This window comes from Megalops cyprinoides, chromosome 5 (assembly GCF_013368585.1).
Source record: "Megalops cyprinoides isolate fMegCyp1 chromosome 5, fMegCyp1.pri, whole genome shotgun sequence".
NCBI classification, from domain to species: domain Eukaryota; kingdom Metazoa; phylum Chordata; class Actinopteri; order Elopiformes; family Megalopidae; genus Megalops; species Megalops cyprinoides.
Genome location: NC_050587.1, coordinates 33419319 through 33440048, shown reverse-complemented (window position 1 = coordinate 33440048; position 20730 = coordinate 33419319). Strand labels below are relative to the sequence as shown.

At 39.8% G+C, this 20730-nt stretch overlaps 3 protein-coding genes across 3 annotated transcripts; 1 reads left to right on the top strand and 2 right to left on the bottom strand.

The window, feature by feature from the left end:
* Positions 1–3466: 3466 nt before the first annotated feature.
* On the bottom strand, positions 3467–5378 carry LOC118777706 (lysozyme C-like). The gene is made up of 4 exons (XM_036528817.1): positions 5252–5378; positions 4601–4759; positions 4031–4109; positions 3467–3533 (listed from the first exon to the last, which is right to left on the bottom strand). Exons 1-4 carry the CDS (start codon positions 5376–5378, stop codon positions 3467–3469), a joined length of 432 nt encoding a protein of 143 aa, XP_036384710.1.
* A 5435-nt stretch (positions 5379–10813) lies between these two features.
* LOC118777578 (lysozyme C-like) lies at positions 10814–12950 on the top strand. Its single transcript, XM_036528668.1, has 4 exons — positions 10814–10980; positions 11529–11687; positions 12255–12333; positions 12817–12950. Exons 1-4 carry the CDS (start codon positions 10854–10856, stop codon positions 12881–12883), a joined length of 432 nt encoding a protein of 143 aa, XP_036384561.1. The 5' UTR covers positions 10814–10853; the 3' UTR covers positions 12884–12950.
* A 3868-nt stretch (positions 12951–16818) lies between these two features.
* Positions 16819–20272, bottom strand: LOC118778534 (macrophage immunometabolism regulator-like). The gene is made up of 2 exons (XM_036530105.1): positions 20214–20272; positions 16819–17492 (listed from the first exon to the last, which is right to left on the bottom strand). The coding sequence occupies exon 2, from the start codon at positions 17483–17485 to the stop codon at positions 16862–16864; it is 624 nt and encodes a 207-aa protein (XP_036385998.1). The 5' UTR covers positions 17486–17492; positions 20214–20272; the 3' UTR covers positions 16819–16861.
* Positions 20273–20730: the final 458 nt, after the last annotated feature.

Genomic DNA, 20730 nt, shown 5'->3' with positions numbered 1-20730 from the left:
CTGTTCACCCTACCACTCAGGTATGGCAGGAGGATAGAAATTATGGATCCATTCATGATGACTTAACTATCTACATTATTCAAAGTTAGAAATAACCTCACTGTGGTTAGACCCAATTTGGCCCTCAGTCAGTGTTTCTTGTGACATAATTTTTTTACCTAGGCCTCTATTAAATTTAACCACAATGTTCTTTTTGTCCTTACCATTACACAATGAATTTAAGCCATTATCACACTGTGATAATGATAAAATCTGCACAGTTTAAGGGACGTGACGCTTTGTGTGGTTACGCGTGATCACAGATTCACGTGTGGATAGATGTCACGCGCCACAATGCCAACCTGCCGCCCCTGGCCATCAAAAATCCGGAATGTCTGGGCCTGCTGCACCAGATGGACAAGCATAAGGACGTGTGGGTGCAACATTACTGCATATTGAAGGACGGATGTCTCTATTTCTACGCTGGCATTCGCTCGACTCATGCGATGGGTACGTGTCTCTCCCATCCCCATCCCAGACCATGTTCATTATTAGGACATCAGCTGTGTCAAAATATTGAACTAATGATCATTAATGTTGAGCTAATGCTGAAGGAAACACTGAAAGAAAGTCAAATATTTCCCTCGTTACTAATAACAAAAGGCACACTTTGAATTGTGGCCAGAGAGTGAGCCAAAAGTGAACCTGGTTTGCTCTTTCGAGAGATTCTGGTTTCTCTTTCTTGTCACAGACATTCTGCAAGCCTGTGTACAGCTCCAGAAAACCTGAAATCATTATCAGTCTCCAAATAGACACACAATGATAGACAATGGTGTTCATGTTAAATGAGAAATGCTAATGATTAAATAAACTACTTTGCTAACACACATCAACTTTACATCAATGCCTATTCTGTGATCTAGTGACTGATGTATGGTAGTATACTTGGTGTCCCTTGTCTAGTCAGGGAAGCACAAGTTAACTTGTGGTAGGGCTTGAATAATGTTATGCTTACACTCATTGGTCTGGGAGTTTTATTAGCCTGGTCTTACACTGTTGCTCATTGAACTTGAATGGATACATTCATGTGCCTTTGTGCTGGAAGTCGCTCTGGATAAGAGCATCTGCTAAAGGACGTTAATGTAATGTAATGTGATGTGATGTAATGTATTGTAATGTTTACCCACAGGGGGAATCTTCCTGCATGGTTACACGGTGAAGGAGCAGCCCTACGGATCCAAACGCTCCAGCGTCGAGCTGAAACCCCCCTCTGAGGAGTTCAAAACCTTTCACCTCTGCGCTGAGAACGCCACTGAAAACAAAAGGTATCAAACCAATGCAAAATGTTCTTACGTGACAGAACAGAGTTGTTAAACGTATATGACTATGAATGTATGATGTCTTTAAAATATGAAATCACGAATCTGATGAATTTAGGTACAAAATTTAAAATATATATCAGAACTCAAGTACCATGTTCAAATATTAAAGTGCATAGTTGAGAATTATATATTTTCCATTCATGTCAAAATTCAAATGCCCTCCTGTCTTTACATCTGCACCATAATCCATTGTCTTGAATATTGTTGTTTATGTTTTGTTCTATTTACAGATGGATATTGGCAATAAAAGCGTCGATAGCCAAATGGCTGCCTTTGCACCAGGCAATTGAAGATTTCATGAATCGCCCAGCCGAGGAGACCAGGATGTAAGAGTGACAGACAAGTGGAGCAGGTCCAATCCCATCCCGTCACCACAAACCATCGGCTTTCCTGCATTCCTCATTCAAGCGCCCCACACAGTGATTCACAACTGAATGCCCAGCCATGTGAATGTGGGTTTTATATATAAGCAAAATTTGCACCTAAAGAACATCTAAATAATTGCCTTTGGTTGAAGTAATTATTAAATAGTGTTCCCAAATATTCTATAGGAATCAGGTGACTCCAATGACAGTTGTCAGGTGAAGTGAGATACAGTACCGAACCCAGTAGGATCCACTAATTTCCTAATACATGTTATGCAACATACGGTGTATCACTGCATTTTTTATCCTACCACAAATGTAATTATGTGTAAAAAAGCACTCCACTGTGTAAAGCCCTATCCTGCCACTCTTTTAAACCAAAGCCATTCATACAAAGTTGGAGATATGGTGAAGGGACACAGCTCTCTCTCATAGCATGTTCTGAAGCAGTGAACTGCAATGTGGTGCTAACACAGTGCAACTACAGTGGCTCAGTAATGATTTAGCAGCTAACTTAGCGCTTTGGGCTTCCAGAAACAAGCATGGAAAGAGTTAAGCACCTGTTCACCTTTCTGAGTTGCCAAGCTTAAATAGATTTCACCAAATATGTTTTTGTAAGTCTACACAAATAGCATTATTTTGGGTAAAGCGTGGTAATGCAGTCTGTCAGGAATAATCTCTGCAACAGAGCTTCGATGATTATTTAATCTGTACATATATATTTTAGGTGAATTTTTGTATTATTTTCTAAAATGTAATTTTTTGCTATTACTTTTTTATTTTAAATAGGCCAGCACAGCACCTTATAAATAATGGGCACTAGCAGACAGTTCTGAATGAATTGGAGAACAGGCCTATTATTCAATATCACATATTTTCCTCATAAGGATCACTTTATGATCCTTTATGTAAATGCTTGCAATCAAGTGATTGATAATGGCAAGAATGTAAAATAAGTGGTATTGTTATAGACATGTTCATAGGGAAATGCATTTTATATATTGTTTGCTATTCTTTCTTCCCTTCATTGAAATCATTAAACCAGGCTGTCAAGGGTTGTCTTGGGGTTGTTTTTTTAACCATCATCCTCTTATGTTGATCTAATGATTCAGCAAAATGTTTGCATCCTGAATCGTTTAGCATCATGCAGTGAAAGAAACCTATCAGATATATTTAATCTTGAAGAAATTCAGACATCTGTCTTCCATAACATCTGCTCTGGTATTTACTATCATATACAGAGGATTTGATAGGTTGAAAATTCTAATTGTTTTTCTTCAAAACATGGTTGTTTATATCACCTTCCAAAAAGACAGATCTAAAACCAACATATACTTTCAAGTTTCAGTTGAAAGTATAAGCAAAATATTGCTAAATATGGCTTTATCCATATTCAACGTTCAATAGTGAATACATGCACAGCATATGGAATTACACAATACTGCGTGATTTCATTATAGTAATTACACAATATACTCTATATTCTACAAATTTTGCAGAGAAGCGTGCCAATAAAAAAGGAATAAAAGAGGAAATAATGTACTTTTAGTTCCTCTGAATGAATTTCGCTCTATCAAAGGTTCTGAAGACCCTTTATTGAAAAAGGGAGGTGCCAGCAACTTCCAAACACACGGTGGGGGAATGCAACTGGTGTCTTTATTCAGGTTTAGGGTAAAGGGGAAAAGTAGGGAGAAGACCAATTGGGGGTGCGTTCTCTTACAGGCTGGGTGTCTGTCTTGCTCACACACCACAGCCTGCCACATACTGCCAGACATCATGGCCCTGGCAGTGATTACGCCAGGCCACCCTGCAGAGAAACACCACACCTTTCAGTCTGACATCACATGACTACAATGTTGAGAACATGACGATGAATGACAATGGCAGTTGTCAAGGAAAACTGAATATTGCATAATATAGTCTTTGATGCATGCATGCAATTACACAGATGGCAATAACTGATATATTTAACATGCAGCATATGTTGACATTAAGTAAATCAAAAATGAAAATGTCCAATACTACATCAACCCATATCGTTTTTTTCATGAGAGCAGCCATATTAAAAATGGCTGGCTTGGGAGAAGAATATATGACCACCTTTGAGATAAGAATGATACGATATGATAAGAAGTGAAATTGAGCTCAGAGAAACACAGCACTAAGGTGAACAGAGGGCATGCGTGAAGATGAGAGATTTTTTTTATTAAATTAACTGAACCAGTTCATCTTAAAGATGGTCACTTAACTAAGCCTTTTAAGTCACATGTTTGCCACACAGGATTACTCCATCGGGAATCTTACCATGCTCTAATCCCATTGGGGTCTCTGACCACACGCTTGGCGCATTCGATGGCCACGCTGATGTCAGAGGACAGGAGCTCTAATAGGACAGGGAAGAGGAAGGTGCTGTCAGTCAGCAGCTCCAAAGTGTGTCAAGGGAGGGACTCAGAGTAACTTAAAAAGGTGCCTAAAGCAGGGCATTTCTCCAACAAACACCATCAGCTGAGCACCATGAAATTCCTGTTTGACGCATACATCTGATCAGAAAGCAAAATGAAAGCTATATTCCAGAAGAAGCCATTAGAATTTTAAAGCAAACACCATCGAGAGCGTTCTGTGTGTGGCAAAAGACTGGTTTATGAATGAAAACTTGTTAACATTTATATATGATTATAATAACATTTTCACAGAGGAATCCCAGGGGCTTCCAGAAAAACCTCACACTGACATGTATATTTCATTCTCACAAAGACTAAGTGACACAGAGGCTATGGGATGTGAGGAAACCTTTCTTCCACATCATGTGACTGTACCTGACCGTATTTGACTGTACCTGTCTGTACCTGACCAAACCTGGTCAATATCACTTACGGGAGCAGGAGATGTGACAGGCGTTCTCAGTGCGGGTCCTTCCGTTGTTGCACCACCAGCGGCTGTTGATCTGGAAAATGCCGTAGTCAGTGGATCCGTCGGTGTTGTGGTTGATGGCATCGGTGTTGTAGTCCGATTCCCACTTGGCCAGGCAGACCCCTGGCAGGACCCAAACCCAGCATTATTACAAAGCATACTAAGCACTTTCTCTGACAATCCTTAAGAGCATGTGACCTGAAGTCATTTATAAGCAACTCCTGTCACTTGCAATGAAATCCACCTCAGATTGCTTTATGCAACTCTCCATGAGAGACTTTTTCTGTTATTCCAAGAGAGAAAATTGGGCAATATCACCTTCTTTTAAGGAATGGCTATGATGGATCACTTTAAGATTCAGATATCAGATTAAGAAAGCACACCTATAGGAATGGGTGGAGTATGTATAGGAATAAATATAGGAATTCATGGGAGTTTGTGTTTTCTACAATGAAATAATAATCATCATTAATAATCATTTTAAATTATAATTGGAATTGATAACATTTATTTATTATACTGCATATTAATTTATCTAATTTCATCATCCTCTAAAATAGTGTTAATTGTTTAGGTGTGACATAAAACTGCAGGAAGACCTTTTTCCATACTTACAGTCACCCAGGGAGACCCCTCTGTAGCCGTCCATCCCTGCGTCTTTGAGTCTCCGCGCCAGCTCACACCGACTGAAAACCTTGGCGCTCGCGGCGGCCACAAGTAGCAAAAAGACCAGGGTCCTCATTCTGACAGGAGAAAGGTTCAGTTTCTGAATGCTCTTACTGCCTTTGACAGTCCCTTTATATAGTCTCAGGAGTTCAAAACAGCTGAGGCCAGCCCAGTCATTATCAGTTACTTTGGAGGAGCATGTTTCAATCATTTGCTACTCAAGTTATCATTGTATCACACAGCAAACATTAATTTGGATTTATAAGGGGATTAGGAGATAAGTCAAAGTCAATGTTCAATGTTAATGCACGAACCCAGGTGCAATGTGGAGCACGCCATTTGACTGACACAGTTTTGATGGTCAAAGGCATAATGCAAAAGCCCTCTTCAAAAGAAATGAACACCACGGAGCAAATTCCAGTTAATGAATGCTGTTCAAATTGGAATTTACAAAACGCCTTCTAACATGAACCAGAAACATTTTCACACAATGTTCTGTCTTCATTTCACTTTTTTCGGTTCCAACTTGAAAATCACTTCTGACCCTAAAACCAACAGTAGAACCACCAATCAGCTACCATGACTGCTGTGTCTATTCAAAAACAGACTGAATCCATTTTTTTTAAGTAAAGAATGTACAGTATCTTCCCCATTGAGTGTTTCCCCGTGTGGTAGTTTTCCTTTCAATGAGATTGTTGTAAGAAAATTACTCCTCAACTCCCCTGACTGTGAAAGACCATAGGCTGCTATGGAACTAATTTTTTTGTGGCACTTGATCCTGTTGACCATATTCATTGGCCTGCGGCATGACTGCATTGCCAATGACACCACACCTGACAGCTGGACCTGAAATTTGACTTGAGGGAAGTGATGTTCAATTTAAAGCCAACATTCATGCATGACAGAGAGGAAAGTGCATTAATGAACATTGTGACCACGCAATATACAGTACTTTGTGGTCATGCAATACGTTGGTACCATGCAATATACTCTGTGACTATGTCATATATTGTGACAATGCAATATACTGTACTTTGTGACCATGCAATATACCCTAAAAAGAATGCAATATGCCCAGCAGATTGACTCTGTTGAGAAATGCACAAAATTGTTTTCTGTTAAAAAGATTTGTGCCTGAAACAAATCTGAGCTTAACATAAAAATCACTTGCTGGAGGTGCAACGTGCCTACTTCAGCACAAACCAGGCAGCATGCCTAATAATTTTCTGATAATTTTCTGATACCTGGGAGGACTTCCCGGCAAAGCATAAACCTTTGTTTGCATTTTAAAGTGCAAATTGACACCTTATACTTTGGATCACAAGTCACATGCTGACTCATTTTGATATTTCACTGCAAAGAAAAGGGTGTGTGCTTCTATCAGTCCCAGTCTTTGTATGGATTTTGGCACCATTGTTTTAAAGATTAGAAGAACAAAGTCATCTTTGTGCTTTTCTAAGAACTGGAAGTCTAAGAAAAGGGCCAAGCAACATAATATAACCAATGCTGACAGGTTACAAAATGCATTACTATTGACAGCGTGCTTTAGATATTTTGTGCTCCAATATACAGAGTATATTAGATATTTTAACATATAATCCTATATGTTCATTGTGTTTCATTTCTTAGTTTACTGTATGTTAACGTATGCTGTTTCTTAAAAAAGGCCTTATAAGGCAGCATGCCGATTTGCCACCGCTAGACCTGCAGTACTGCAAACACAATACATCAGTTAGATCTCAATGTTCATCAGGAAACCATAGAGAATGTACTTTAGGAACCCTGATTTACACAATCCAACCAGCAGAAAAGATTGTGTCACACTCATTCCAGTCCTTGACTGTCAGAGGACAAACCAAGTCTGAAATCATGCAGATGTTGGTGCAAAGTGCCCACGCTGGCACAAATGAAGCAGTCCACATACCCACATAATGATCTTTTGGTGCCCGCCAGAGCTGCAAGTCAAAAGCTTCAACTTTTGATGTGTTTTAGAAGTACAGACTGAAGTCTTTAACCTAAGTTTTCAATGCATGTATTTGCTTTTCATTTTGATGCTTCAAAAAAGATTAAAAGAAGAAAAAGGTTTGTTTCCTATCAGATCATATTTGTGCCCTCTTTGTGGTGCCACAGTCAGCAAAATCACACGAGCAAAGTCACATCTGCAGGCTGCAAAGATGCAGATGGAAGATCTCAGAAAAGCCTGGGCTGAGCAATTAAGGCTGATGGAGAATATATGCTATGTTCTATGCCTTGGAGAAATTTACAGGCAAACAAATAGGAATGAGTGAGAGATTCAGTGAAATATCAGACAGGCACAGAGAATATAGTGTATGTATTAACATGTAAAATTTGAGGTTATGAAATGTATGATTGTCAATATATACTGTCTGTAAACTCATTTTCATATGTGTAATATGCATATATTTTAGAACACGCAGTATTGCAAACATCATATATTGAAAAATATATTTAAAATATATGCAGCTGAGAGCTGAACATATGAGTTCCAACAACAATTTTGCATTGCAATATTTGTCGTATGTAATATATATGACAAATATTCACTGCGATTGTGCAAAAAGTCATCCGGATTAAAGAAGTGATTGAATGTGATTGCAAAAGGGGAAATCTTGCCCTTATCTTGCCAAGATAAATATACATTCAGATTTGCTGTAAATCAGTTCCAGTTCCTTTTTTTAAGCTCACTTCTCATTTGAGGTTGGTGCTTACTGTAAACTGACCTTACACTAAAATAACTGATCTGTGCCATAACTCTAAAGCAAGCAACACAAGTCTTTATTTTTTTGTACTAAACAAGCCTGTCTACATGATAAAGATCTGTTTATTATTCAACATTGCTGCAATTCCTATCATTCAATATATCATGAGCAAGAAAAAAAAAGTCAAAGATGGACTTCAAGGAAACTTCTAAACTTTAACCCAATGGACTTTCTCAATGTCACAAAAACAGCAGGGTGTTGATGTTCTTTTCCTGGGATGAGGGCACAACCCCTATTTAGGTTGCATATGAATAGGGCGACATAACTTGCTGCTGTTGGTAAACAGCATCTGTGCTCACTGCTTGACACCGTGCCTCCTCTCTAACTGGGCACGTCAATAATGCTGATAACTCAAGCCCTACGTGCGTGACTTGACCCCTTGAAAATGAGAACGGAATGACTCTCACTTTCACCTGCTTCTAGTTACTGTTTATGTTCTATAAATAGATGCGACCATCTCCAGGCAGTGTGTGCAGGATACAAAAGCCTGCAATTACAGAGGAAAGAAAAAAAAAAAAAACAAAGGGAAGGTGGCCTGGGGGTAGCTCTGAGGTACAAAGTGTAGTGTGGAGAAGCTGGCCAACACTCCTCACAAAAAACAAATACAACAGAAGAACAAACCAAACCAAACCAAACCAAACCAAACCAAACCAAACCAAACCAAACCAAACCCCCATCAAAAACCCCCCCCCCAGCCTGCACAAACAGAAACAGAAACAAAATGAGCCCCCTTGCGCTGCACCCACACACCTGTATTTAATAGGCCTCAGATTAGGCAGGTGTGGCTCATTAACCAATTGGCTGGTTCACGCAGACAAATACAATTACAAACAAGCAAAAAACAGGTTTGGATGCACTTGATACAATAACACCTGTTATTGTAAATTTCAATTATATGGATGATGGGCCCTTGAACGTTTAACATTTTAAAGAACACAGATTAACAATCAACATTGTTTCTAGGAGAGACGCAGTCTCCCCTTCACATGTAGTTCAAACATTTACAGCCAGGAATTCTTTACAGGTGAAGGTTGTAGTGGGGACTAATCTTGTTCAGCTTGCAGACCAAATGTTCAACATGTGCTTTACTGGGCAGCTGAAAAGAGGGTTCAAGCAGACCAGTTTCAGGTTTAAACTGGTTAGTCTGACTGTTTGACTTGTGATGAAGTGTGGTTAGGTTTGTCTGGAACTATAATTTGAAACCATTGACTGTGATGCTTCCACATACAGGTGCAACACTTTTCTGTCTGTCAGTTTGTTAAATGTCTACTGCAGTCACTTGGTGAAAGCACCTTGTGACAGTTGGTACCAGTGTGGTACAGTGGTTCAGGAACTGGGCTTGTAACCCAAAGGTTGCAGGTTTAGTTCTCAGGTGGGACAGTGCTGCTGTGCTCTGCTCTGAATTGCTACAGTGAATATGCATTTGTTTAAATCAGTGTTTCTCAATCCTACTCCTGGAGCCCCCCTGTCCTGCATATCTTCAGTCTATCCTTGCTCCAAATACACCTGATTGAGATGATTAACATGCTCTTGATTAAATCAGGTGTGCTCAGCTAATCAAAAGTGCCACTGATGAGTTCAGTCAGGTAGGTAGAGCAGGGAAAGATGGAAAACGTGCGGAGCAGGGGGGGCCCAGGAGCAGGATTGAGAATCAGTGGTTTAAATGGATGACATGCACAAAAAAGGCATCTGCTAAGAACGAAGTACTTCATGTACTGAAAGAAGAAAGAGAACAGACCAGGGTAAGAATAACTCACAAGTAAAATTGCCCTACAATTCTGACCCCTGTTTAGCAGAAACAGTCTGCAACAAAATGTGGAACTTATGCAACCATGCCCAAATCAGGAAGTCAAGGTAGTGATCATGACCTCGTGGAGAATGTGAAACACCGGTTGCAGTATGTTACCATGGATACCTGACAATCCCTCTGTTAGAAAAAAAGAGGATGGAGTGTTGTTCATCCCTGAGTGCATGTGTGCTTTCTCTACAGCAATGAACAAGATATATCTGTCAATATATGGTTAAAATATAATTGGTTTTACAAATATAAGGAATATAAGTTTTTACTTGCAGTCCATGTACCAAAGTGTGGTCTATAAGTTTTTACCAGTTCATACTGGAATATTTCTGCATATATTGCACAATATATTTAAATATATTAGCCACTAGTTTTTTAATTTAATATATGCGTACAGTTAGGATGGGGGATGATCTGCTGTTACAGGATGGTAGGGCATAGCCCACGCCTACACAGTGCTGATAGTTAGGCCCTCTTCAGGAACACCCACAGGGAGAACTACAATGGGCCCGAGGCCTTACGTCTCACAAATACTTCAAATACCTCATTACTTCAATGCCATCTAATCAATCAAGCTTATTTTCCAAGGTAGTCTATGAAAAGCTCTGGGCTTGGATCAATTGTATTATTTGATTTTTGAAGAGGATTTTTTCTTTCAAATTATGCCCGCAAACACCACACTGACATTCAGACATAACCCTGTCATCAATCCTTGCTCTGTGATACAATATTAATGGATTAATGGACTAACTGGACTGGAATAATGAATAACAGATGTTTGAAAAGTGCCATCTCCAAAATTGCATAATCTGGGGTAGCTAATTCCTCTTTTTCACTTTTGCGGAAATAGGTCCTTCTCAGATGTTACCGATAACGACTGGTCTGGCGTCAGTTGTTTCAAACTCCTGAGACTATATAAAGGACTGTCACAGGCAGTAAGGGCATTCAGAAACTGAACCTTTCTCCTGTCAGAATGAGGGTTCTGGTCTTTTTGCTCCTTGTGGCCGCCGCAAGTGCCAAGGTGTTTGAACGATGCGAGTTGGCGAGGAGACTCAAGCAAGCAGGGATGGACGGCTACAGAGGGGTCTCCCTGGGTGACTGTAAGTACTGATGGAGCTCAAAGCAGCCACATCTTCCTGCAGTTTTATGGCAAACCTTGAACCATCATTTAAATACTGTTGTTGATGGTGATAAAACTAACAAAATTTATATGCAATAAAAATACATCAGTTTGTTATCAATTCCAATTATAAACCAAGATGATCAATTATCATTTCAACATAGAAAACACAAACTGTTATAAATTCTGTTAATTGCAATAGGTGTATTTTCTTAGTCTGATGTCCAAATCTTTAAACAACCCATCATAGCTATGCCTTAATTGAATGTGACTTCGCCCAATTTTCTCTCTTACACAAATGGTAGCTTCTGCCAGTCATGGAGTGATTGGCATGGAATAAATTAGATGCCTACCCTGCACAATGAGCTGCAAAAGATACAGATGGACTGCACTGGAAGCTGCATAAAACAATCTAAGCTGAATTTGATTGCTAGCAACAGGAGTTGCATAAATTGACTGCAGATCACATGCTCTTAAACTTTTTCAATGCAAGTGCTTTGTAATGATGTTGGATTCTGGTCCTCCCAGGGGTCTGCCTGGCCAAGTGGGAATCAGGCTACAACACCCAGGCTACCAACCGCAACACCGACGGATCCACTGACTACGGCATTTTCCAGATCAACAGCCGCTGGTGGTGTAACGATGGAAGGATTCGCACTCAGAACGCCTGTCACATCTCCTGCTCCCGTAAGTGGAACTGACCCGGGTCGGTCAGGCTCAGTCATATTAAGTGGTGGAGGAGCAGGGTGAGTGAACAGGAAGTGAGTGACAAAACAAAGCCATGGGTCAGAGTGGTATTTTTGTAAGGCAGGTGTCCCCACATCCCCAAGTCTTTGTGTAACTCACCTTTTGTGAGGCTAAAATGCTGAGTCACTGTGAGCTTGGAGTCATGGGCCTCTATTATCTCCACTCCCCCCTTCAAAAGCACTTCAGGATTGCTCTTATTTTAATGTAATTATGCATAAACATCAGCAAGGTTCTGTTGACAAATCAGTCTTTTAAGGGTCTCTGCTATGTGCAAACAACCACAAAACACAGCACTTGGGGTTTGTTTTCAAATTCTAATGGATTCTTCTGGAATACGGCTTTCATTTTGCATCCTGATCACATGTATGCATTAAAGGGAAATTTCACGGTGCTCAGCTGATGGAGAAATGCCCTGCTTCAGACACCCTTTTTTTTCCTCTGAGTCCCTCCCTTGACACACTTTGGAGCTGCTGACTGACCGCACCTTCCTCTTCCCTGTCTTGTCAGAGCTCCTGTCCTCTGACATCAGCGTGGCCATTGAATGCGCCAAGCGTGTGGTCAGAGACCCCAATGGGATCAGAGCATGGTAAGAATACAGTGGAGTAATTCTGCAGTGCTAACATGTGACTTAAAAGGCTTATGAAAGTGACCATCTTTAAAATGAACCGGTGTGTTGAACTGTTTAGCTAAATCTCTCTCTGATCCTCACACATGCCCTCTGGTTCAGCTTAGTGCTGTGTTTCTCTGAGCTCAATTTCAGTCTATCATTCTTATCTCAGAGGTGGTCATATGCTGTTGGTAATACTGGCTGCTCTCATGAGACAAGAAAAATGGCTTGAAATAAAATAAGACATTTAAATTTTTGATGTACTTAATGTCAATATACACCGCAGATGCTGAATACATCAGTTATTGTCACTTTTATCTGTGTAATTGCATGCATGTATTGGAGACTGTATTTTGCAATAGCATTGTAAAATATTCAGTTTTCCTTGACAGCCACCATTGCCATGTTCTCAACACTGTAGTCATGTGATGTCAGCCTGAAAGGTGTGGTGTTTCTCTGCAGGGTGGCCTGGCGTAATCGCTGCCAGGGCCATGATGTTAGGCAGTATATAGCAGGCTGTGGTGTGTGAGCAAGACAGATGCCCGACCTGCGGGAGAACACCCCCCCCCCCCCCCCCCATCAGTTTCCTCCCCATTTTCCCCTTTACCCTAAATCTAAATAAAGACACCACTTCTCGCATTGTTTGTTTTGATGTTACTGGCACCTCACCTCAGCATTCACATGATTTTCAGAGCATGTTGCCGGCCTGCTTCCTCTTCAGGCCTTAACATGTTGCAGGCTGGTTTCCTTTTAGGGCCGTAGCATGCTTCACTGCATCATGGGTGCATGATGAGTTCTTTTGCCACTAGTGTTACTGCACAGTGCTTGTGGAATGAAACATCAGGGTCATACATTGTGTACACAAATTACCTGTGACAAAATGGGCTTACAATAATAATAATCTAATAAATTACACAAAAAATGCTCAGTGGGCAATTAGGTATTAAATAGCCAGTGATTTTGGGGAGATAAACTGACCTGAAGGGTGGAAATTTAGAATTTACAGCCCTCAGGTTTCAAACCTATTTTGTGAAATTCCAGCCTTTTCATTATATTGAGAAATACAGCTAAATATAAAGAATGGAAATAATTTATGAAAAATATCTAAAAACAGCTAATATAAATGAAGAAATGTCTTTGGGTGAAACATTCCGGTATGCAGTTTTAAACTCCATGCACATGACTTGAAGTCTGACAGTTATTCATTAGGTGGAAGGATTTCCCTCTAGTGGCGATTCAGCAGTATTGACAGCACATTGTCTCCATAAAACACACATGGATCAGCTCAGTAACAGGTACAGCTCATATAAACAGCCTTTTGTTTCATATGTAATCAGCTGTGAAACTGGAAACTTCTTTGAAATGAATTAAAGCAGCTGTCTTTTTGTATTCAAAACTGAATAAACCATAACATTGTGGGAGAAATGTAATCATTTCCACAGTAACTTGGATTGATTAATTGTAACTTGGTGTTCTGAAATATTTTACCTGTACACACCATTTATTTGCAAACGTGTTCATTTTTATCATATTTGTAATGGGATTCATATGTGTATTATAGTACAACGTTACCATAGAAAAGAATGAATTGCTGCATTCCTAAAGCGAGTTACTGCAGACAGCTGCTCTACCAATCTTCCAATAAATACTTTGCCTGAGAAATTGTACTGATTGGGTGGACCTAGAACAGAACACATTACATTCATATGGCAAGAACAGGAAACTACAGAATTGGAACTAATATGCAATCAATAACAATGGAATTGGGTCTGGATTAAAAAGGAATTTCAAAAAAGGTTCAAAAGGGGCTGCATGCTGCTATAGTCCCTGTAAGCACATCCTGAAAATGTGTCACTTTCTTAAATGCATTAATCTGACGAAGGCATTTAACTGCTACTATACCCACTGTATGTCTGTGCACGCATTTCAACTGTAACATTTTGTCTTCTCTTGCGGTCTTTAAAATTAATGAAATGTATGAAAAAGCTCCACCCCATGCCTACAGAAAGGTTTTTGTGTTGCCTTGTTTTGCACTGAGAATCTTTAACAATGCCTAATCAGTAAAGCTGCACAAACTGAATTGATGGATGATGGATGGTAGGTATCCTGTATATTCCACTGAAAAAAGTTAAAAACCTTTTTTGAAACACACTTTAACCTGAGGTTTCTTCATTAAAAAACAGAGAAACGGAGGCAGTCTACAGTTTAGTGTTTTAATAATGATGTCAAGTGTAAGGTCACAAAAAATCCGATACAGTCTATGTATGTTGCATGGAACCTTAAAAGGTAACAGCTTTTAAAATGTGCTCCCTGTAATCCAACAGGACATGCATGTGCATTTTGCCCATATTTTCATTTTCCAATTTGCCAGAAATTGAAAACACAGGCCGGTACAGCAAACAGTGGACAAACTTTGCTTTTTTAAAAATGCATCAACTTCCTGTCAGTATATAAGTTGTGAACACACATGTAAGGACATATATTCTGGCATAGTCCTAAAACTCAGAACTGTGGAGGTAAACATGAAAAAACATCAAGAAAGCTACTGAAAAGTTCAGCCAATTTTCACAGGTTCCAACAAAACACAGGTAAACCCATCAATGTATTACTGCTAAACAGACGGAAACAAGAACGTAATCCAAAAAATCTGTATATATTTTAATCTGTATTCTTCACATCTGCACTCTCCAATGGATAGTGAAATTCACTATCTCTGTTAAAATAGTAACAAATAATTGTCAAATATGAATTTTACTGGCCGATTTTGGAAAAAAAAATGGTCCACAAAGACAATAATTCACCATCATATAAGAGAATCACATACCACTGTATATATTGTCATTACATGGGATTAAGGTGCTTCTATAGTGCCTTTTCAGTAACTTTAACACAATAAAATACTCATAAAATACCAGAGGAAAATTACTACAATTACCAGTATATTAAAAAATTTAAAAGGCAAGCAACAAAAAACATAATAAAAAAAAAAACATAAACAAGTAAATTACAACCTGAAACAGGAATAAAATACTCGTTTGATTCAGAAACAGTAGCCATTTTTATCAGACTCAGATTCTGCTCTGTCATTGCACAGATTACTGGTTATTCTAACACATAATCTATGTCAATCTGCTGCATGTATTTATTGTTATTCAAGTCATATCAACAAAATATTTACCAATGACCCTCTAAAAGACTAATTCAATAAAACAGTAAGGATAATTTCACAGTAATTTGGGGATGATGAAAATTTTACCTACACCGATCACAACAATCCTAAAGGCAAGCTGAACATCAGGCAGAATCATACTTTCATTCAAACTAAAATGAACATTGATGATGGTCAGTTTTTCAATTCATCATTTCTGAACCATTCTGTAGCATGTATTTATTAGGAATTTTTGGTTTCTACTGCCCATATAAAAGAACAAAAAAATTCCATTTAGATTTGAGGGGATGGCCTGAAAAAAAGCATTATTCACACAATGTCAGTAAATGAGAAATGAAATGTTTATTTGTCTTCTATGCGTCATAAATGGAGTGGTAAGTATATCAAGATGATTGTCATTCCTTCTGGGATCAACCAAAAAATACTGGGTTATCAAGTCTATTCAGGAAACCCGTTATTTTATCCTTTGGTTTCTACAGCTATGCATTTAGAGATTACACACCTGCATGACGCATATTATCAAAATCTTTTTTTTCTTTTTGTTTTAATGTCATATTTCACACACCTTCACTTTCAATGGGGATTGTTCTAGAAAGATCTACTCTACCTCCGCACAAAAAACCTGGGTTTAAATAAATCCTATTAACTCCCTGTTCAGTCTCTGCCATCGCTTTGTGAAATTGAGGTGGGGATTAATTCTGTATGTAAGGAGCTAATTTTACCCCAAGCACTCAATCAATAAGCTTCTTCACAAATCCCCTCAAAAGACTCAGGTTTAAATACCCTTGCTTGTACAACAGTCAATATTTCGAATATAAAATCATTCAATACACATATAAATGGAGATGAGCTTCATAGGTGGGACAAATTTGTCAGGTTGAACAAAAGTGTGCTATTGTTTGATGAACTGCCTGTGTAAATACTCGCTAGAGACATCTCAACAATGCAATAAAAGGCTGAGAAATTAAATTCTGCCACATTTTGTCACATCCCTTAACAAATCTGAAAAAAAGGGAAAACACAAACTTCTAAATTATTAAGCATACACGTTATTGCTAATCCTGAAAGACCCCGCCTTCCTAAACACTCCTTGAATACCACACAACACTAAACAGCTTCGCTCACTGTTATATTCATGTGCTAGAGCGAGCCACGTAACGTCAAGCGTGGCCCTGAAGTTTACTGGTTCATGAGTTGACAAAGATCTGTGACCATCCCTTTAAGGAACTGCCCGTGACCTGTTCAGAGGAATGCACAGCCAGGGAACAGTGGCAGGCTCCGGCATGAGGGGGCTGGGGGGGGATGGGGGGGAGGGAGAGAGCTGCCCCCCCCCCCACCTCAGGTCTTGTTCCGGGTAAACACCCGCTCGCCTCGGAGAGTGAGGTGTTGGAGCTGGTGCTGCAGGACCTCGGTGTCTGCTGGCTCCATCATGCTCATTTTGTCCACGTTGAGGTAGTCCAGCGACTGCGACCTTTTCCCCCGCAGAAGGCAGAGCGGTAGGGGGCCGTGAAGGGCCTTGCTGGGCTCGCCTGGCGGTGGCTTGAGGTAACTGTCACCCGAGCTGGGCATGCGCCTCCGCCGCCGGCCGTTGACGGCGGGAATGTCGTAAGGCTGGTAGTGGCGGCTCTTGGTTTTGTAAATTCGAGAGGCCCGGTGGAGGCCCGCGTCCAGTGGTTTTGCCCGTGGGCTCGGCAAGGCCTCTGTGGCGGCCTTCTCCGTCCCCGGCCACTTGTGGGCCAGCTTCAGAAGCTCCTCCCCCGTGGTGAAACCCACCAGGTAGTTGGAGTCCATGTGGACAATCTGGTATCCCGAAACAGTACCTCTGATGGGAGAACAGGGTGTGCTGGAGCATCGCCGTTTCTCCGTCTCCAGTTGTAGGGTGGCTTTCGGCTCAGCGGCAGGCAGAACAGACATGGGCGTCCTGGACACTCCACTGACGTCCATCTCCATCTTTAAAGACATGACCTGACTGGAGAGACACAAACGCTGTCTTACCGTGCCCAATATGATTTACATTAACAAAGAACTACTGAAAAAAAAATCCCTTGACATAGCAGAGCTGCCTGAGGTGGCTCAAAGCTAAAATAACTGTGTGACTGTTCAGACACATTACAGTATTCATCACCAGTTCAGAATCAACTGATGTACTGTGCCATGCTGGGTAGGTCATTTGAGGACAATGGTACAACTAATAAAAAATGAATACATAAACAAGAAAAACCATCTAAAAAACCTGTACAAAAATAAGTGTCATAACTATTTTGCATTATCTGAACCAGTCACATCAAATGACAAAGGCTCTAATCTCCCCTGGCGTACACGTCACCTGGTGGTTCTAGCCTTTGAACCTGTAATGTTTCCCAGCAATCTTTGCAATATCTCTGGCTAGCGGGTAGTAAATGATAGCATCTGAAATACAATGAGCACCGCAGAGACGCAGATTTGGTACGGATATTAGAGCCTCTGATAGTATGAGCCACAAAATTCCAGACTGTTCTCCCTCATTTTGACAAAGTAGTGTCATTTTACCATTTCTTTAAATGTAAATCTTTGCCATCTTTACCAAGACATAACATAACATGAGCATAAAGACTCAACAGTAGAAACAGAGGCTGGCGATGGCCAAACACGTTGAGGTGAGCCTCAACCACTTGATTGGAGTTGCTGCTTTAAATAAGTTAGATTTTTTATTCCTTAGAGGCCATACTGTATTCCTAAAAATCAACCATCATTATTCAGAATGAGCCTTAAGCTACCTGTCTAGTAAACATCAACCAGGCTTCTGCTTGCACTCACCCAGTTCTGTAGATAGGCTATATATTCACTAAACACATTACTGTACTGAATGTATAGAAAAAAGATGTGTTTATTAAATTTCTCCTACAAAACACACTAATTTCCATAAGATAGTCATGAAATTGTTCCTTTGGGTTTATGTGAATACAATACTACCATTGTTACATATGGCCTACTGTACATGCCATAATGGCTATGAGATTTAAGTGCTGTTCCCTTAGAGGCTAAAGTTGCTGAACACAACAAGAAAGGATCAAAATATGTGGTCATGTGACTTGGTGAGCCAATCAGCAGGCTGAAAAACAGCATTACCCCTCTCAATAAGGCAAACTGAAAGAAGCTTTCACCAAGTTAGATTAAAAACAACTGTCAATGACAAAAAACAGACGAAGGGCCACACGAAATGTAGGTCAGGGTGATATAAATGTTAAAAACACCATTTGGATGAATAGCCACACTGGGATCAAAATAAGACCTAGTCTGTCACAGCTAGGCTTTAATGATATATATATATTTTTTTTAGTTTAGTTTTTTTTTTTTACCTTCAAAATCAAGGGAAATCAAAAATGAATGCGATAAATTAGTGGTAGACTACATCTCAGGTTTATTTAGGGTTGGAAATAAAACAAAACCTTTAAATGATGATACCATTATTCTCAATTCCATTTACAGACATTTATATTTTTAAATATTCAAATCCTTGAAAAGGACTAAGAATCTGTTACTGGGACAGATTTAAAATTACATTTCAAATGAGAGTGTAGAAAATTATTACATTATTGTAGAAAAGCTGAGTAGTAGGCCCAACCAAACCCTTAACCTTGCATTTTAATTTCTAAGAATAATGGATGCTTAGCATTCAATATGCAGCTTTATTGACTCATTTATATTCAAGACTATGTACAGTCATCAAGGAAAAAAATCCAAATTGGACAACTGATCAGTTAATTTAACATTTAAGAGACGGCTTTAGCAAAACTTCAGAGTGCTGCTTGCAATATGTCCTCCATTCAGAGGAAATGAAGCTAGATGAGGTGGAATGATATTCTCTGATCACTACCAAGCAGTTTTTACAGTATAGATCAGCAATTTCAAGAAGAGGGACTGTCTCCAAGTTGTGTAAATAGGCCAGAAGGACATCGTGTCCCATAGACTAACTTGACATTTCGAGAAGTTAGGTAATTCCAATCCGTTTATTTCTACAGACCAAAGAGGAAAACTGAGGAGAACATATTTCAGTTCTCCTGAAAGGGTTTTTCCATTCGGAATTCTTACTGAATCCTTCACCCTCCTGCCTCACACACCTGTCATCTTGACCTCTGTCACAGGGCGCAATCAGAGCATTACGCCTGTTATTAAAATGACGGGGCAATACTACCCGCAAACATATTCTCGAGAATAAAACTGAAAAAAATGAAAATGTATTCAATGCTAAATGTCAACAATGCATAGATGAATGCTTCCTCGCTGAGCTAAAGCCAGCGATAAAAGGTACGTTATATTAAAAAATGACACTATGCACAACAAAAACCCATCGCCAGGCCAGTTTAATGTCGTTTTCCACCCTATCTGGCTACAAAACAGGTCACAAAAATTATGTCGACGATTATTCCGAAAGGTACCCACAGTAATAATTTTGAGACTTCAGCATGCAGTCTCAAAATTCACGCATATGACTGAATCCCTAAAATCTCCATCATATGAAAACAAGTGGTAGAGTCTCTCCCTCATCACCATAGCCAGTGGGTGCCAATCAACCCAATTTTGTAGCAAGCCTGTAATGATGGATACATTTGAAATACACCAGCATAACGTGTTGTAAATCATCGTTTAAACCATGCCGCCCCAAAGCATGATAGTTGGACTAGATCCAAAAGCAAAACAAAAGCCATACCTATTTCTGAGTCGAAGCTACACCACACACCCGCTTCCTCTTGTCTGGACCAAAATGGATTGTACCGACTCTACTACCAGGGAGCGTTTCCGACAGTTATCACGTGACGCAGTGATGTAATCCGCGCACGTCCTCACCGGTGGGTGACACTGGCCAGGCAGAGGGAACAGAGCTACAAAAAAAAAAACACACACACACACACACACATCGCCACTGTTGTTTTTTTTCCCCTGGGGCTTTCCGCCAACATCCCCTAGTGTTCGGGTGTATGGTTTATTTACAGTCCATCTCTAGCGCCGAACATATACCTCCGTGTACTATATATAGCAAGTAATAATCTGCTAAAAGGATGTGGTTTCTTTAACCACCGCACGCTGTTTGGCAAAGAGCATTTGGATATGCAGCTAAAACGTTAACATACATTTCAACCGTACGGATTTGGCATATATTGATATCTGGCCGAATGATATCATTTGGGGTCTTGGGCATGGTACATAAAAAAAAACACAGCAACAGT

What these genes read in the sequence shown, in the direction of transcription:
- LOC118777706 (XM_036528817.1), bottom strand. Translation starts at nt 5,378, where the DNA reads ATGAGGACCCTGGTCTTTTTGCTACTTGTGGCCGCCGCGAGCGCCAAG. An exon ending in AGGGGTCTCCCTGGGTGACT is followed by an intron (nt 4,760 to 5,251) that starts GTAAGTATGGAA and finishes GGGTCCTGCCAG; the next exon opens with GGGTCTGCCTGGCCAAGTGG. An exon ending in CTGTCACATCTCCTGCTCCC is followed by an intron (nt 4,110 to 4,600) that starts GTAAGTGATATT and finishes CTGTCCTATTAG; the next exon opens with AGCTCCTGTCCTCTGACATC.
- LOC118778534 (XM_036530105.1), bottom strand. Translation starts at nt 17,485, where the DNA reads ATGTCTTTAAAGATGGAGATGGACGTCAGTGGAGTGTCCAGGACGCCC.
- LOC118777578 (XM_036528668.1), top strand. Translation starts at nt 10,854, where the DNA reads ATGAGGGTTCTGGTCTTTTTGCTCCTTGTGGCCGCCGCAAGTGCCAAG. An exon ending in CTGTCACATCTCCTGCTCCC is followed by an intron (nt 11,688 to 12,254) that starts GTAAGTGGAACT and finishes CTGTCTTGTCAG; the next exon opens with AGCTCCTGTCCTCTGACATC. An exon ending in CCCAATGGGATCAGAGCATG is followed by an intron (nt 12,334 to 12,816) that starts GTAAGAATACAG and finishes GTTTCTCTGCAG; the next exon opens with GGTGGCCTGGCGTAATCGCT.